The 19,982-nt window shown below is 38.8% G+C and overlaps 1 protein-coding gene across 5 annotated transcripts in view; it reads right to left on the bottom strand.

Moving 5' to 3' along the window:
• Window positions 1-19,776, bottom strand: part of akap9 (A kinase (PRKA) anchor protein 9) — a 206,815-nt gene extending 187,039 nt beyond the window's left edge. For all 5 annotated transcript variants that reach the window (XM_072253717.1, XM_072253716.1, XM_072253715.1 and 2 more), the window contains exons 1-5: window positions 19,664-19,776; window positions 12,813-13,055; window positions 4,788-4,832; window positions 3,195-3,251; window positions 888-1,049 (exon numbers count right to left, since the gene is read on the bottom strand). In XM_072253717.1, coding sequence (XP_072109818.1) covers window positions 888-1,049; window positions 3,195-3,251; window positions 4,788-4,832; window positions 12,813-13,055; window positions 19,664-19,711 — 555 coding nt within the window. In that variant the 5' untranslated portion in view covers window positions 19,712-19,776. The remainder of the gene's footprint in view (window positions 1-887; window positions 1,050-3,194; window positions 3,252-4,787; window positions 4,833-12,812; window positions 13,056-19,663) is intronic.
• Window positions 19,777-19,982: the final 206 nt, after the last annotated feature.

Genomic DNA, 19,982 nt, shown 5'->3' on the forward strand with positions numbered 1-19,982 from the left:
ATCTTTCTTAAGGATTAAAGAAATAGAAGCTTCATAAAATGTGGAAGGTAACTCTCATCTTTGCATCATCAATGGTTCGGGAGTGGTTCTGGAGGATTGGAGGGTGGCAAATGTTGTTCCCTTGTTTAAGAAAGGGAGCAGAGATAACCCAGGAAATTATAGACCAGTGAGTCTGTCTTCAGTGATGGGCAAGTTGTTGGAGGAGATCCTGAGAGGCAGAATTTGTGAGCATTTGGGGAGACATAATCTGATTAGGGATAGTCAGCATGACTATAGAGAGTGCAGAGAAGACTTAGAAAGGTGTTGCCTGGATTGGGAGGCGTACCTCATGAGAATAGGCTGAGCGAATTTGGCCTCTTCTCCTTGCAGCGACGGAGTATGAGAGGTGACCTGATGGGAGGTGTACAACATGATGAGGGGCATTGATCGTGTGGATAGCCAGAGGCTTCTTCCCAGGGCTGAAATGGCTAACACAAGGGGGCATAGTTTTAAGGTGCTTGGAAATGGGTACAGAGGGGATGTCAGGGGTAAGTTTTTCCACACAGAGAGCGGTGGGTGCGTGGAATGCACTGCCGCCACCGGCAGTAGAAGCAGATACAATAGGGTCTTTTTAGATAGGTAGATGGAGCTCAGAAAAATAGAGGGTTATGCGCTAGGGAAATACTAGGCAGTTTCTGGAGCAGGTTACATGGTCAGCACAACATTGTGGGCTGAAGGGCCTGCAATGTGCTGTAGGTTTCTATATTCAGTAAATAGAGCTCAGCAAGTAATATTCTGATTCAACAGAAAATAATCAATTTTTATGAGAACTACAACAAACAGATAATTATGGATAGTAAGTTATTTAAAACACAAACATTTGGCAAGTGGGAATTATGAAAACTTACCTGTTGTAAACCTCCTGCATCATTTAATTCCTCAGGTTCCCTGTTCAGCTCTTCAGCCTCCTCATGTTTTGTAGCTAAATCGTCGTCCATTAGCTCGAGTCTAGTCTGAAATGGCTGAGTATCGTGCTCAGAGCAGATGTCTGATATGCTAAATTCCTCTTCCTAAAAGAATTAAAATTAATTTAAAATCTGCAAGGCATAATTTAGGATTTTCAAAGAGCAGAAGCCATAAAGAGGGAAAAAGACATTTATTAGGAGGAGGTTTAATAGAAAAACATGCAGCCACAAATATCACTATAGCAACTACTGTTGTTAGCAATTTGCACCTCAACAGCTTCAAAAGTGTCTATTTCTCAACCGATGGGACTCGGATAAAACATTGAACACAATATTGTTAAGTCAGTGCCATTTCTTGTGGATGCTCAGGAAATTTTGTAATATAGTTACATCACCCTATATTAAATTTGTCAGATATTTTTCTCATCTCCAACATCGGAAATTTGATTATTATTTAAGATTTTCACAACTCATAGGAATAATTCTGTAGAAATTACCACCAAATAATAGAAGTGCTTCTAATAACTGTATTATTCAATATTCTGAAAGGGGACAACAATATTTAGGCATAGTTTGTACAAAGGCAACTCTATTATTGTACATACTGTATGACAGGAGCATGTTTTTGGCTCATTACGGAGAAATACTAAAGTCCTGTTTTCAACATTTGGGCATCCTACAAACATCATGCATGTATAGAAATTAGAACAGAATTAGGTGGGTGACCCTGAATTTCTAGCTGACTGCATCTTCATGCACCATCCCAATCTAACAGATCTGCCTCTGACCTCCAGTACTGATATAAAAATATTCATGTAAAGCATCTCATCTTCAATTTATGCACAGATTCAATTTCAAATGTTGCAACTTCAGGTATTTGTATCAGATCTGACTTTTGCAACTTTGACATCCTTTGCTTGTTCTCCCTTTCTAACAGCACCAACAAATCCATCAATTGAATGCCTTGGTTTGCAGCTCACCCCCACAATAACTCAACACTTATTTGTTCTTATCAGAGAGATTACCTTTGTCCTATCCATCCCTGCCTCACCCACTCTACAAATTATAATTAACTTTTCTTCTCTTCTTCCACTCTATTGAAAGATCTTTGACTAAAATGATAGATTTACTTTTTCATCTATAGATGCTGCATGGCCCGCTGAATGGTCCTAATAATTTTGGTTATTATTTTAGATTTCTAGTATCTGCTGTTTTTTGATTTTAGAATCAAGTTTGACTGTTGCCCTCCCCTTATGCTCACAATTCTTTATTATCTTAAGGAGATATTTCAAGTTTTGTCAGCATCCATAGATTAATTACGATTTAACATTCCAAGAGACTAAGTTCAACATAATAAAAATAATACAATATATCATTTCATAAAAATATGTACTGATGTTTTAAATTAATCCTTTTAAAATGATATTTTGTTCTGATACAAAGTCAAAATTTTTCAGTAATGATAATTGGATCATGGATACAAAGTATTTTTAAATCATAACTATGCCTTCTGATAAATTGTATTCAGAGTAATTGTACCTAATCTCATTAATTTGAAAAATCTAGATATCCCAGTATTAATAATTGTATTACACTTAGTTCACACAAAAAATGGCCACTGCTTATTAAATCATTTTCTAAAGCAGCAAGAAACAAAGAGTCAGTAGAAATTCTCCCAATGAAGTAAAGAAGCACATACGTTGAAGGTTAGTTTATAGAATGTGCAATAGTTTGCTAACGTTAAAGACATTCTTAACCACATTGCTATGCAAAAGGGCTGAAAATTGTCACGGTATTTTTGGGTGAATAAATGCAATGATGATAAGGATTATTAAAGTGGGTAAATTTATTTTCCATTTTTAATTACTACTGCCAACAATGTTCCAATCGGGTGGAGGAGGGACAAAAGAATGCCAATTGTATCTCCAATATTATTCTAGCTCAATCGCCACCTTGAGTAAAGTCTTAAAGGGAATGCCCTTAACTGCATTTAAGTGTTTCTCTGCATTATTCAATTTTATTCTCTCTCTCAAATTGTCAATGAATGATGCAGATTGGATTAATGTTGAAAAAAACTACTTTAACACACTTCTCTGAATTACTTAATTCCTGACTGTGGGTGATGATATGGAATTACACACCGTGAACCACTCCAGCCATAGTTGGGGGGTGTGGGGTGAGAGGAAACGTGCCAGCAGCTATGGTTAAATATGTAAATATGTCATTAAGATGTTTTTCTTCATACTGTACCCTTGTCATATCTTCTGCTTTAAATAGTATTTCTTGTTGCACTGTACAACCATTTCCCTGTTCAAACCAAACAATTACTTTAACAGTATCCTCTCATCAATTCTATCCAAAATTATACGAGAACCACGCAATGATGTTTATTAGTAACAGTGAAACACCATATATACCATTCCCATCCATTTCTGTATACACTTTCTAATCTAGAAGTGAGTTAAGTCTCCTAAAGCCCAATTTGAAAACATTATTGTAGCTTCTCGTGTCCATAAGCTGTAAAGAATCAATAAAAACGATCTATAACTGGGCAGATGAATAATTAAAAATGTATAATCATGATTAATCAAGCTACTAAAAAACAACTTATTCATGGTTTGAATCACACTAGTAGACAATAAAAGGATAACATTTTTGAATTATTTAAAGTAAAACACATTTTGCTTACCAACTATTAAACAACATTTGCTGCCTAGTAAACACCATAATAAAAAAAAGATACTACTTTTCTTCAAATCCATCTGTTGGTTTGACTCTTTTTCTGTAACCTCTACAAGCTCAAAAGCCCTTAGCCATTTACATGGCAGGAACTCTGACATTTTGTCAGTCCCCAATTTCTTTTATCTACCATTGGAGACCTGACGAAAGGGTTAAGGACAGCAATGAATTATCTAATATTTTTTAGTGTTTTCTCAAACACATAAACTTCAACTACTTCTGGTTTGTTAATGTTAGAAAATACATCCACAGTACATTTTGACAGCCCTTCCTCACTTTGTTTGCATTAAAATTTATGTACAAAGTCTTTTCATATCAACCTATTATTATATCAGCCCATTATTATTTATAACTATTTACTTATATATATACATTTTCAGGTTTTGAACTCAAGCTTTCCAACATTTCTTCTTTATCAAACATGAAACATGCTTGAATTTGTACCTTTTGGTTGTTAAACATTCCTAGTTCCGCGACTAGTCCAATTCACCAAACTTTTTGTTTTCATTTTATTGAAAGCAGGTCTTTGCTTTTTGCTGTACATTGCTTATCCTTTCCCCTGTGTCACACCCTTATCCTTAACGTCTCTTTATCCTTTTCAATTTTTACACTTCGCTAAATTATACTGGAGTGCATATTTAATGCTTAACTATTTGTTCTGTTTTTCTTGCGCCAACAACACAGCATTACTTGTATGCAATTATCCAGAAATTAATGGTGAGGAACAGATATCCTTCACGTTGTGAATTGCTGCACACTTGCTGGATTATCTGCTCTTAGGTTTGCAGGTGTCAACATCAACCTTGAAAATTGTAGTCCTATAATAATCCTCCAAATACCATTTTTATAATAATGAAAAAATATTTTGATTTTAAGCATTTGCATTTTTGTCATTGCCTGTCATTTAAGATCCCCTAATATTCCTTCCAAGCAATTCTGGCAGATTTCAAGAGCTACCCATCTGTTTTCTTGTCCTTAATTGAGTAGTCTCTTTGTTTTACTGTTTTTGGTTTCATTTACTAAAAAGATATTTAAATATCTTTAATGTAAATATATTTTAATGTCACTTATAATTTAGAACTCTGCATTCTTTTAAATTCTTACCTCTGAGGTACAGTCATCAGCTGTTGTTGATACTTCACTCTCTGCCTGAAAAACAAACATAGATAAAACACCTGGCATTTTCTCAAGTAAAATACTCTACATGAGTAACATAATGGCAAGTGGGTAAAAATTTATGGAACTAATCTATACATTGTACTAACACCACACTTCTGGCATCGGACTGGAAGACTGCAACTGTCACTCCACCCTTCAAAATGGGAGAGCGGCAAAATATAGGAAATTATAGGCCAGTTAGCCTGAACTCAATGATCAGGAATATGTTGGGAGTCGATTGCTAGGGATGAGGTCTCAGGCTACATAAGATAGGCTGAAGTCCGTATGGTTTCCTTAAGGGAAAACCTTGCCTGACAAATCCATTGGAATTCTTTGAGGAAATAACAAGCAGGATAGACAAAGGAGAATTAGTGGATGTTGTGTACTTGGATTTTCAGAAGGGCTTTGACAAGCTGCATTACATGAGGCTGCTTAACAAGATAAGAGCCCATGGTATTACAGGAAAGATACTAGCAGGGATAGAAGATTGGCTGACTGGCAGGAGGCAAGGAGTGGGAATAAAGGGAGTCTTTTCTGGTTGGCTGCCAGTGACTAGTGGCGTTCTACAGGTGTCAGTGATAGGACCACTTCTTTTGACACTATATGTCAACAATTTGGATGACAGAATTGATGGCTTTGTGGCCAAGTCTGCAGCCAATACAAAGATAAGTGGAGGGGCAGATAGTTTAGAGAGGGAACAGATTGGGAGAATGGACAAAATAGTGGCAGATGGATACAATGCTAGAAAGTGTGTGGTTATGCACTTTGGTAGAAGGAACCAAAGCCTAGACTATTTTCTAAATGGGCAGAAAATTCAAAAATCCAAGGTGCAAAGGGACTTGGAAGTCATCATGCAGGATTGCCCAAAAGGTTAACTTGCAAGTTGAGTTGGTGGTGAGGAAGACAAATGTGGTATTAGCATTCATTGTGAGAGGACTAGAATGTAAAAGCAAGGACGAAATGCTGAGGCCTCACTTGGAGTACTGTGAGCAGATTTGAGCTCCTCATCTTGAAAGGATGTGCTAACATTGGAGAACATTCAGAGGAGATTCACAAGAGTGATTACAGGAATGTAAGGGATATGATATGATATGAGGAGTGTTTGATGGCTTAGGGCCTGTGCTCAATGGAATTCTGAAGAATGAGAGTGGATCTCATCGAAACCTATCAAACATTGAAAGGCCTAGATGGAGTGGGTGGGGAGGATGTTTCCTATAGTGGGTGAGTCTAGGACCAGAGGGCATATCCTCAGAAAAGAGGGATGTCCATTTAGAATGGAGATGAAGAGGAATTTCTTTAGCCAATTTACTAATTTCTTTAGTAAATCTGTGGAATTCACTGCCACAGGCCAGGTCATTGGGTATATTTAAGGTGGTAGTTGATAGGTTCTTGATTACTCAAAGCATAAAAGGTTATGGGGAGAAGGAAGGAGAATGGGGTTGAGAAGGAAAATGGATCAGCCATGATGAAATGGCTGAACAGACTCAACAGGTCAAATGGCCCAGTTCGGCTCCTATCTCTTGTGGTTTTATGATCTAAAACTAGGTGGACAGATAAGCGTGTAAAGGAGGAGAACACTGGGGGTGTGGGTTACCTGATAATGGAAAATTCAATGTTTATACCGTATTTGACATATATTGGGAACTTTCCCTCCTCCATGGAAGTCCTAGTGTAGGATCAGAACCCATAAGACATAGGAGTAGAATTAGGCCATCTGGCCCATCGAGTCTGCTCCACCATCAAATAATGGTTGATCCTTTTTTTCTATCTCCTCCTCAACCCCAGTTCCCCACCTTCTCCCCGTAACCTTTGATGCCATGTCCAATCAAGGCCCTATCAATCTCTGCCTTAAATACGCCCACAACCTGGGCTCCACAGCTGCATGTGGCAACAAATTCCACAAATTCACCACACTTTGGCTAAAGAAATTTCTCTGCACCTGATTTGAAAGGGTGTCTCTCTATCCTGAGGCTATGCCCTCTTGTCCTAAACTCTCCCACCATGGGAAACATCCTTTCCACATCTACTCTGTCTAGGCCTTTCAACATTCGAAAGGTTTCAATGAGATTCCCCCCAACCCCCATCCTTCTGAATTCCAGCGAGTACAGACCCAGGGCCATCAAGCGTTCCTCATATGATAACCCTTTCATTCCAGGAGTCATCCTTGTGAACTTCCTCTGGATCCTCTCCAAAACATCAATTACAGTTAATCATTTTAAACGCCCAGATCCGTGTGTTTTTTTTTTTAGCAATCAATTGTATCCATCGAATTTCATTTAAGTTCAATGAATGTAATTATTATCAAAGTGGGAATCTGACCTTGGTTGGAATAGACCAATAGAAAAAAGTTGTTAAGCTTTGAAGAGAGAAATCTCAAAGGCACTTTGAAAATATTTGAGAGGAAGACAAACCAAACCCAGAACAATACATTGATGCAAACAGAAACTCACTACGTTAAAGAAAAACTTGTATCAGAGTGTTTTTTCTTTACAATGAAAATGTTCAATGACTGGAAATATTGCCAACAAAAATGACTAAACAAAAGACATCATATTCCTGAGCAGCAAGACAGTGTTTTGGAAAGACTGTGTAAAATGATTTTCTGGTAGATTATCAGATATACCAATTTGTCCTGAGTGCATACATTAACTGCTTAAGTAATCTATTTACCATGACAACCATAAAGAAAGGGCAAAATAAAATCCCCTTAAATAAACATTAAAAATTACTAAGGTGCAATTATCTCATGATTTAGATCAGTGATAAATGTAAGCCACTTCCTGCTTATTTGACATTTGACCTCTTAATGAGATTATAGTGTATCAGTAGTATTCAATACGTAACACTTACCAGATTTTGAAATAGTCTACATTATCCTGATTCATAATCAGTCTTAAAATCACTGGCATATGTCACAAAATTTGTTGTTTTGCAGCAACAGTGCATTGTAATATATATATTTTTTTAAAATCTATAAATTACTATAATAAATATGTATACATTTTGGCTCAATTAAGCGGCTACCCCACTTAGCCGAAGTAGGGTAGCCGCTGTTTAACTGAGTAATATATTATGTATTTAAATATAGAACAATTTAAAACACCACCAATATTCCTGCAGTACTATAAAACTGAGTATTAGTTCCTAATAGTCACTGATGGAGGAATTCATCCAGTCTACACTGCGTGTTCTTCTGATTGACTGTAAATGAACAAAATCAGCGCAGACTCCTAGTGCAGTTAATGGACTCTCTTCACTGCCTTCCTACATGAAGTAGTGCCAAAATCACTGCTTTTTAATTCGGTGTTGGTTGGCCCAAATGAATAACGTAACATAAGCATACGCAACTGATGCTAAGAAAGTTAGTTTAAGATGGAAGTAAGTTCTGTGGCACAGTGGGTAGTAGTGCTGTCTCACAGCTGAAAAGAGCCTGGTTTGATTCCGACCTCAGCTGCTATCCATGTGAAGTTCGTACTTTCATCCAGAGACCCAAATGAGATTCCATCCAAAGTACAAAGATGGGCTGGTTAGTTAATGGGCTAATGGTTTTGCTATTAGGAAGTCAGCACAGACACAGAGTGCTCAATGCCTTTCTTGGGGCAGCATAATAGCACTAGTAGAGCTACTGCCATATAGCTCCAATCACCTGAGTTCAACCTTGTCCTCAGAAAATCCGACTTCTTCCCCTACATCCAAGAAATGGGACCACTCAGTTGCCCATTCTAAAGTATACAGGCGAGTGGTAGAATCCAAGGGGGAGTTGAAGATTTTTACATCAAACAATAACTTATATAATAGCTTTGAAAAAGCTATTCACATATTGTCTTTGCCTGATTTCTGGACAAAAAAAAATGTAATAAATTAGGCCGATATATAAAATTCAGTTTTGCCCATTCCAACTTTTACAAATGTTATGAAGCTAAGAACAAGGAAGAAACAGAAAAATTGCAACAAATATTTTAATCAATGCATACTTTAAAAAACACCTACACCCACAGAAGTTCTTTTTGATTATACACTGAAGGAATTTGTCAAAAATTCCACTGAAAGCATAGAAACAAATAATGGTCAAAAAAAATTCACAACCAAAAATAATAGCATCTTCACTGGCAGATTCAAGGGCCCTACAGCACATTAATTCAAGCCTAAATGAACCTCTTCACACAACACTGCACTACATCTAATTAGGTATTTTCTCAGAATAGGAAATTACGCCTACAAAGAGGTCCTCCTAAGGTTGTACTCAAAGCAGAATGAACTTAACTAATCTTTACTCTATTTAATTCATGCATCATCCAATCTAAAACTTGGACCAGGGTTGCCTTAGAAACGTTAAATAAGGAGATGTCAAATTATTCAAAACAAAAAGATGATAAAGAAAACTAAACTAAGGGTAGCCATGAACAGCTAAAGATGGAATAAATTTTCAGAATAACAGCTTAGAAACATAGCCAAAACCAAATAACTGTTATTTAAAATTCTTTTAAAGTTTGTGCACTAAAACAAATGGTGCCTATAATTAATATTGAAACAAAATAATGGGTTGTCATTTTCAACTTGGGGCAAGGGAGAATACAAAGCATTAATATCCAAAAGCAATTTAGAAGGCAAAGAGGAATATTAAAGTATCATTAAACAGAAATGAAAATAATTTTTTATCCACATAAAAAATTGACAGGATGGGAATAGGGCCTCTAATTAATGATCGTGATAAAATCGCAGGCAGCAGTAGAAAAATGGCAGCAATACTAAATGATTGTTTTGCTTAGTGTTTGTGAAGTAGGCAATGATTAAAATGATACAATTCTCTTTAACACATAGATGAGTAATCCTGAGTCATATTGTGCTCAATTCAGCCCACTGACTTTGTATTTCTTCACCCATCCTACTCTATCCACATTATTACTTATGTTGTACAGATCAAATCATGCTGGGTCTCTCAATCCTAGAGTCACAATACATGGTGCACTGAGGTGTCAGTGCCAACTAAACCTAAACTGACATACAACTGAAGATCCATGCTTGAAACATGCTGGCAACCTCTGTCAGGAGACAAACTAGGAAATGGAACCACATTTCCAATTAAAGGTCTCCAATATTCAGAAGTATCTAATTACTGATAAAATTGCAATAATTTAAAACAAATATTATAAAAATGTTTAAAAATATTAATAAACACACTAGAGGTGCTTATATACATCCTTAGTAGTCTAAGTAATTCGACAACTGACAGATGCCAAATACCTGTATTTTAAAAAGGTAGCATACACAAAGCCCAGTCAGCTTAACATCAGTGATGCAAAAAAACAATAGTATCCCTCTTTAAGAAAGAAAAGAAATAAAACATTCCAAAACCATAATAGACTTTGAAAAGTCTGCGTAACCACTATCAGTGAATTATATGATGAGACAGCATATGGTAGAAAAGGATACTGTCAGCTTATGTATCTTTCCAACACACTTTCAGTTTCTGTGCTATATGGATTGACAAGATCAATGCACATGGTGTCAGAAGAAAGAATCAAAATGTAAACAAGAGTGGCTCGGAAGGTTGAAAGCGGGGCTACACTGAACTACTATTATTCAGAGTTTATCATAAAGATCTAGAATCAATAACATAAATTCTAAGTTTCTAGTTGACACTAAATTGGAAAGAATAATTGACTAGAAAAAAAAAACAGGATAGCATGGATATGCTAAATGAGTCTGATAAATCTACTAAGTGGAGTATAATGTGGAAATATATGAAATTGTCTATGGACTGGAATTTTTAAAAATTCATATTATCCAATGAGTGAGTGACTGCAGAGCTCTGATATGTAATGAGATGTGTTCTAGCTGCCTTATTGCACGATTTGCAAACAGATCGAAAAAGCAATTCGTAAGAGTATTTAGAATATTATCATTTATTACTGAAGGGCTGAAGTACACAAATTGAAGCACAAGTTATATAGACATTGGTGAGACCACATCTGGAATACTGTGTGTCGTCTCTTCATTTATGGAAGAGAGTTAATATACGTATATCAGAGAATACTTACAGTCAGAAAATGCAGCATGCAACAGGCCATTCAGACCATCTTGTGCAGGAGAATTTGCAGTACTGTGTGAAGAGGCTAGTCTGCATCAAAGACTGGTTACCACAGAGCAGACAGAGAGTCAGAATAAATAGGGGAGTTCCCCCCCCCGCCAGGAAGTAACCCTCAATTATTTACTTTTTACAATAAATTTCCTTTAATCTAGGACATTTAGGACTTTATTGGTGCTGGACTGGAAAGATTTGCTGAACTTTCAGATGTAATACCAAAAAAAAAACCCTTCATTCTTTTTTTCAAATGTTACAGAGCATAATTACTTTCCAAGTGGTCCCAGTGAGTTTCAAGAGAGTACAGGAAACAACGCCCTGCTGAGTTTTGAGGGTGTGTGGGAAATTGAACAACACTCAAACCAGGGACCTGGTAAGTTCAAAGGAAGCACAAGAAACAACACCAAGTCACAGCCATTTCTATTCCAAATAGAACATAGGACAGTACAACACAGGAACAGACCCATCGGCCCTCAATGTCATGCCAAACCAATTAAGTTAATCAAATGGCTAACTAAATTAATCTTTTCTGCCTACACAATGTCCATATACTTCCATATTCCTCACATTTACGTGTCTATCTAATTGTCTCTTAAAAGCCTCTGATGTTTCCATCTCTACCACTACCTCAGGCAGAGCAGTCTGGGCACCCACCACTTTGGCTAAAAAAAAAAAAATAGCCCCTCACCTCTCCCTTGAAATCAACCCCTCTTACCTTAAATGCCTGCCCTCTGGTATCACACATTGTCTAATGTCGAATTAGACAATTAGACAAAAATATTGTCTGTCTACTTTATCTATTCTTCTCATAATCTTACAAATCTCCATCAAATCTCCCTTCAACAATCCATGTTTGTCCAACCTCTCATTATAGCACATACCCTCCAATCCAGGCAACATCTTAGTAAATCTGCAAGTGAAGAAATCGAGGATCTAATTGCACAAGGAGGTATTGAGGTCAAGGTCTTGAAGCTTATTGATTAGTTATGGGGGGGATGATTGTACTGAATGCTGAGCTGTATTTGATAAAGAGCATCTGATCTATGCACCTTTGCAGTCCAGATGATCCAGGGTTGAGTGAAGAGCCAATGAAAGAGTATCTGCTGTGGATCTGTTGTACCAGTTGGTAAATTGGAGCAGATCCAAGTTGCTTCTCAGGCAGGAGTTGGAACGTTTCATCAACGATCTCTCAAAACACTTCATCACTGTGGATGTACAGTGAGTGCTACTGCATGACAGCCATTGAGGGAGCTGACCATGTTCTTCTCAGGCACTGGGATGATAAACAGGTTTAGCTAATGTGCAAGAGCTTGACAAATTGAACAATGTGGAGAATGTGATCTTATCTTTGGCAGGTGAAATAGAAAAGTACATAATTTTAAATAGCTGAGGGACTGGAAAATGTTGGTGTTCGTAAGAACTTGGGCATTCTTGCATATAAATAACAAAGCCAATAAGAAAATGCTGAAAGAAATTAGGAAAGCAAATGGTTCATTCAAAGTTATTAAAGGGAGATTGGAATATCAAAGCAAAGAAACTGCTGCCTGCAGAGTCCAGTACATGAAATTGTTAAGTAACACATGGTAAATGAACTATTAATTTTTCCAAATGTTTTATAATCAGAACAGTAAATTTACATGTGAATTCTTCCTATAGAATGGAAGGTCTCTTCTATTCTATAGGAAGAATTTCTCTAACAGTTGCCACAAAACTGTTCTGAAAAGAGAAAGATAAGTTGATGTCAATTACTACTGAAGAGAGAACAGGATATCAATGGTCTCCAGATGCATCTCCATAAAACTTTTACTCGACTGAATTAAAATAAGTTACATGGTTCTTAAGACGAGAAAATCTGCAGATGCTGGAAATCCAAGCATAGTTCTTACCTCAATAGTGTACATCTGATCTTGTCTGATCACATCACCACTGTGTAAAGTCCTTTTAATGATGAAATCTGCACCATCACCTGCTGGTCCTCTCACTGAACGAGCATCACCACCTTGCAAGTTCTGCTTAGATGTGACACGTGGCAGTTGTTCCTCTCCTCGGCTGGCTACTTTCTTCTTCTTTTGTTTCTTTACTGGGTTCTGGGTGTCAGTTTGAGCTTTCCGTTGCCGGAATTGAGCAAGCTGCAAAAATGTAAAGTTTGATCAATGTTTTACATCAACAGAATGTAAATGGTAATGACAATTTTAGACTGTTGCAACATTTTTGCCAATAGAATTGGAAACAATTGAATTATGGCAGTGATTCATTTTCCAATTGATCTTTATCCAAAAATTATAAGTTTATGGTTTTATTGTTTAAGCTGTTGGCTCATTTCAATCCACAACATATTATAAATAGCCTACATGGCCTAAATCATCTATACTGTCAAATTTATCATAGCAATATACTTGTGTAAAACTTCTGGACCACTAAAAGGTTAAGGGATTTTACTTTTTTACAATAATTTGATTTTATATTCTCATGAGGAATTTGAAGCAATGTTTTATAAAACTTAAAAAGACCATAAGATAGGAGCAGAATTGGCCCATCCAATCTGCTCCCCATTTCATCATGGCTAATCCATTTTCCCTCTCATCTCCAATCTCCTGCCTTTTCCCCATATCCCTTCATGCCCTGACCTATCAAGGATCTATCAATTTCTGCCTTAAATATAAATAAAGACTTGGCCTCTACAGCTGCCTGTGGTAATGAATTCCACAGATTCACCACTTTCTGGCTTAAGAAATTCCTCTTCATCTCCGTTCTAAAAGGACACCCCTCTATACTCCCCTGCCATAGGAAACATTCTCTCCACAGCCATTCTATCAAGGTCTTTCACCATTTGATAGGGTGCAATGAGGTCACCTCTCATTCTTCTGAATTCCAGTGAGTAAAGGCCCAGAGCCATCAAACGCTCTTCATATGAGAAGCCTTTCAATCCCAGAATCATTTTCGTGAACACCCTTTGAACCCTCTCCAATGTCAGCATAATTTAAGAAAATAAAGTTTAAGAAAACTGAAACACCAGAACTAGACAAATGTCATTATCAGTACCACTTACAACAAATAAAGCTGTTAAATTATACCATTCTGTTTTTTTGTTTACTGTAGTCTCTACAAATACAAAAATGGCATAACACAGATGAAGGGACAGTTACATGTGCATGTCAAATTAGCCATCCATGAGATACTTGTACTGTATTCTATCACAAACTGTAACATCATGGCTAGGTGTATCCTTCGCTCCACCAGAACCATCAAAACAAAGAGAGCAATCTAGGTTTTATGATAAGTGTACAGCATCAGGCATATGGTGTCAGCCTGTTAGCACTACATAGAATCACAACTAATCTAACAGAAGCAGCATGCTATTGACAAAGCTAAGCAATCTTATGAATAATTATTGGATAATTGGCCACCACCATTTGTGACGGGATGAGACAGGTTCAGTGTTCCTGTACATCTCATCATGAAAGAGTCAAGAGTCACACGCCAAACAAGTCCTTCGGCCCAACTCATTATGCCAATTGCTTCCCAGCAAGTTTGTCCCAGCTGAACCAGTGATGTCACTTTCAGCAAATAATGCACTTGCACTCCTAGGTCCATCTGTTCTATATTACTCAGACCCCTATCATTCACTAGGTAAGTCCTACCTTATCCATTCATTGGATAAGTCCTCCCACTATGCAATACTTCACGTTTATCAAGATTAAAAGCTATTTGCCAATCCTTAGCCCACATACCCAGCTGATCAAGATCTTCTTGCAATGTTTTTTCATAACCTAGTAGTATTGTGGTCACTCAAGTCGAGTATGATATTCTTCTAAACCTTTTCATGCCATGGACCCCTACAATTAACCAAGGGGTCTGTGGATCCCAGTTTGGGAACCCCTGACCTAACAGATTGTTCTTAATGAAGAATGCCTGTGCACGATTATGTTTAACGTTGGGAGGGTAGTACACCGGCAGCCACAACACAGTCCCTGACAGATCAGAGTCAGGGTCCAGTGGCATGGAATGCAAGGCAACTGGGACCCTTCACTACTGCAGCCTTCCTCTGCCTTCACTGACACTGTGATGAGTCATCATCTTCTGCCAGCTCCACTGTTGACAACTTAGTTGGATCGCTCTTTGTCTGGAACCTCTCCCTTGACCTTACCACCATCGATGACCCTACCAGGAGCTAAACTCCAGACAGAAACGCTCGTGATCTCAGGAATCACAGCCCTCTCCTCGATGTCAAGGTGACGATCCTTGGAGAAGTCATAATGTTCTATGCTACCTACAACACCCATTTGTTTTAGTATCAGCTGTAAACTTACTGACTATAACTTGCATAACATCCAATAACGGTGAGTAATTGAACAACTAATGAGTAGAAGAGGTTTCAATTACATTCCCATCATCAATGCTACAAGAGTTCATACAAAAGGGATGGCACTTGCAATTACCCCATGTCAGAAATTCAAATGAATAATCCATTTTGGTCTCCTTCTATCAGAGAAGCTCACTTTTAGTTGATGCGATTCATTCCCTGTGAGATCAAGGAAAAGCTAAGCCACTAAATATAGAAAAGGCAACACCATGGCTGCAGTACTGACAACTGTGCCCAAGAACTCACTGCTTCTCTAGCAAAGTTATTCCAGTATAGTCAAAGTGAAAATGAGGAAAAGCTGCTGAAGTCTGTCCTGCCTAGCAAACAGATATGACAAATCCAACTTGGTATTCTCTCTCATCTGTACTATTCTATTCTCAATTAATGGAAACATGACAGGAGGTGCCTTAAATACTGTTATGAAGGACTCATTTAACCTGTGCCCAGGACCAAGTTTAGGTTTCACGAGGACCTCACTTAAAACCTCATTAAAGCCTTGGTACATGGTATACAGAGTAGCTACATTTCAGCAGAGGCAAGGGTGATTGCCCTTGATATTTTATTTATTTACGTAGATGCAGTACGGAATAGGCTCACCCAGCCCAGAAACCATGCCACTCAGCAATTCCCCAATTCAATCCTAGACTAATCACGGGAAAATTTATAATGACCAATTAACCTACCAACTGGTACATCTTTGGACTGTGGGAGGAAACTAGGGCACCTGGAAGAAACCCACGTGGTTACGGGGAGAACGTACAAACTCCTTACAGGCAGTGGCTGGAATTGAACCTGCATCGCCTGTACTATAAAGCTTTGTACTAACCACTAAGCTTTGATCTACTTCATCAGGAGCCTTCCTTTTACAAGATCTGAAGTGATTATGCTCATGACTGTGCAGTGTTCACTCTGACTCACACCTCCACTCAATGAAGCTGTCAATACCTGCATAATTCTACTGAAATGTGGCATCAATGTTATATGTTAAAGTCACACCATCAAGTATCTAGCAATGCTAATCCAATTTACCTGCACTTGATTATCCAGAGCTGCCACTCAAAGAAAAATAATCCCAACCTTTCCTGTCTCTCTTTCACTGCTGTCTGTCTTATGAACTGATCATTATCATCCTGCCATCCTCCTCAAATATTAACTGTTAATTTAAATGTCAGGCAATTTTCACCTCCAATAAGGAATCTAAAGATTTAAAGATTAGTTAAGATTAGTTTTATTTATCACAGATACATCAAAACATATAGTGAAGTGTATCATTTTGTGTCAACGACCAACACCATCCCAGAATGTACCGAAGGCAAGTGTCGCCATGCTTCGGCGCCAATGTAGCATGCATACAACTTTCCTTCACTAACCTGTATTCCTCTGGAATGTGGGAGGAACCCAGAGCACCTGCAGGAAACATACAGTCACAAGCAGCACATACATACTGCTTACAGTCAGCGAAGGGTATTGAACCTTGATTGCTGGCACCATAAAGAATTACGCTAGCTGCTGTTCTACTGTGCTACATAATCAACACCAACACCACACCACTCACCCTTGATACGGCGACATTGCTAACTCTCGACATTCAACTTTGACCTGAGTATCGAAACACAAAAGGCTGCATCAAGAGCAAAGAAAATGAAATTGCAGGAGAAACTTAGCGGGTTAGGAAAGCATTGGTGGAGGCAGATGATAGACAAACTTTGGTCCTCTCAGTGGCAGGAAAGTTACTGGAGAGAATTCTGAGGAACAGGATCTATAAGCACTTCGACAGAGTAGGACTGATTACAGATAGTAGGAACTCATTTATGGGAAAGTATATCTCACAAATCTTTTTTGAAGTGGTGACCAAAAGGATTGAAGAGGATTGTCCACCATCGGTATCCTGGGGCAGGATCACTGCGATAAGAAGATTAATAAACACTGTGGCCACAAAATCAAATTAGAGGTTTGATATCATATCGTGACTGCCTGGTGCAGTAGTGATGCAAGATAGCTCCAGCCGCCAATGGTGATGTGCTGCAGACAGCTCATAAAACTAATAGATACTCTAGTAGATATACTTCTTTTGAACTGTGATTGCTGCAGTCTGCAGGCTGTAATGTCCCTTTTAAGATGTACTTTTGAACCGACTAAGTGCTTTTGCAATCTCCTGGGGGATTCAGCCAACTAGACTGTTAGGAGTTCAGCAACGGCCAGAGCAGCCATCGCTGGGGGTGGATGCTGCATCAAGACTGAATGGCAGAAGACGAACCCATGGTAGGCTCCAATATTCCATGTCCATTAAAGCAAGATTAAATCATCAAAGACAAGAGTTGAAAACAAACAGGTCTTCAGCACCGTCTGCCTGCATATGACAGGTCTCCCTCTCTTCTCGCTATTACCGTTGGGCAAAAGGTACAGGAGTCATGGGATCCACACTGCCAGGTTCAGGAGCCGTTGTTGCCCTGCAGCTATCTGGCTCCTGGACAGGCTTCACTTACCTGAGTGGTGAATGGGCTCCACAACTGTGGACTCATTTTCAGGGACTCTGCAGTTCATCTTCCATGCATTCTTGTTTACCTTCCCCCCCCCACCCACAATTATTTGCACAATGTGATCAAAGAGTCAAGGCTAAGGGCAAAAAACAGACCAGTGCTTGGCTCACTACTCCACAAAGTTCACTCGGTTCAGCGATGAACTGACTCTGCAGCTACGGCCTGCAATCATCGCAATCACTTCAGCAATGAACTGGCTCGGGGCTGTGGACTCTGCAGTTCCCGTTCTGTGTGTTATTTGTTTACCTTTTTTATTGTTTGCACAATTAGTTCTTTTTCTGCCCACGCAAAGCGTGTTTGACAGTCTTTGTTGTGTATGTTATTTTATTGTGTTTCTTTGTTTGGTGGCTGCCTGCAAGAAAGCAAATCTCAGGGTTCTCGATCAAGTCACTGAGGAGCTGAGCTTGGTCCAAATCCTGAAGCTGCCTCTGCAACAGCACAATGGAAGTATCTTCATCTCTTAGACAACATTAGTTTAAACAAGGTGTCTCACAAACGCTTTTTACAAGGGCTATTAGGGAAAGTATCGCCAGTGATGACCAGATTGTCATTGACAAATTAAAAGTAAAAATCCTCAGGACATTACCCTGACTCTAATGCCCAACCACTGTTTCATCAACGACTGCAGAAAGTCAAGACAACACTTCCTTGTCAATAGCAAATATAGGTAAACAACAGATATCTTAAAATGTAAAAGAAACTGTACTTACATCTTTTTATTTGTATGTTACAGTTTCTTTTTATATTTAAATTATGATTTTTCCTCTCCAGGGACCACAGTTTTCAAGTTATCTTTTCACCACACAGAAAAACACTCTTCAACCTGACAATCAGTCAAGAAGATGTAGAATGTTGCTTTCATAATAGTTGCATTTTACAAACAATTCTTTAGCTTTGAAGTTATGTAGAACAGCCAGTAAATGCAAAATACTATACAAAACAGCGTTAATCTATCCTTACAAATATGATGTTGCCACAAACCTAATTCTCACAAACTTAATATACCCGGGTAATTAAGTTTTGCCGTGATGCATGTTGCATACAAAACCATAATCGATTATATGAAGTACTTAAGATGAAGCTCTCGCTATTCATAGATGAATCGCACAGCGTGAAAAAGGATGCTAATAACTACACGAGATGACCAACTACTTTGCAGGCATTGTAGCTAAAATGCTACTTACTTGAGCGAGACTATCTTAATTAGCATCATGAAACTTTAAATCTGCAAGCATGTAACAAACTGCACACTCAGACGTTTTTTAGAACTCCGCAACCTTGTTACACTGAAGTAGCTCTGCCTTCAACCCACACAAGATGCGTTATCTTGTATGTACTTCCAGACGTTAGGATGTAGGACACTAGCTGTCACTCGCAGTGCAATGCGGATAACAAAGCAATCTTTGTTTCAAAGAGGGTGCAATTAAACAAAAGCCCTGATTACCATACATTGCCTGTTTAATGCTCACTAAACAGTTTCGTCCTCTACCAGATGTCTTTATATCCACTCTGTCTAACGCGTTGACTTCCACAGCGAGATAGAACAAAGGCCCAAATCTTGATCTGCAACCACTTGTCATCCCACTTACACACACACTAAAAAACACAGCAGTATTAGAGGCCTACGAGTCGCTTGCAGCTTACTAAAGCCTGAAGAGCTGATGACAAAGCTCGGGGACAGTGCAGCGCGTCCCTGAGCTGTACCTGGGGGATAGACCGCTGGGCTGGCTACTTCAAACAGGCAGCAACAAGCGAGCGCCCGACTGGCTGTACGCCTTAATGCTGTCTCTCCTCCCGTCTTCACTGTGCCCTCCCGGGCAGCGGGGGTTCTTACCTTGGCTTTGCCCGCTTCCAGCTTCTTCTGCCGCTCCTCGTCTTCCATGGCTGCCGACAGAGAAGCAGAGCAGAGCTCAATCAGTGACACGTTAGCAGCGCCAGCCACCACCGCCGCCTCCCGCACTGCGCATGTCAGGGATCCCGCAACTTCCACAGCTGCACCACAGGCCCCCTGGCAGCTGGTTTGAGAAAGGCGATGACAATCTTACTCCGGATAAACGAGAAGGAAGGTGGCAGCAAGCAAAGCCAGTCCAGATGAGGTGGCACACGGGATATCTGCCTTTAATAGCCAAGGCATATAATAAAAGAGCAAAGAG

This window comes from Mobula birostris, chromosome 3, assembly GCF_030028105.1.
Source record: "Mobula birostris isolate sMobBir1 chromosome 3, sMobBir1.hap1, whole genome shotgun sequence".
Taxonomy (NCBI): domain Eukaryota; kingdom Metazoa; phylum Chordata; class Chondrichthyes; order Myliobatiformes; family Myliobatidae; genus Mobula; species Mobula birostris.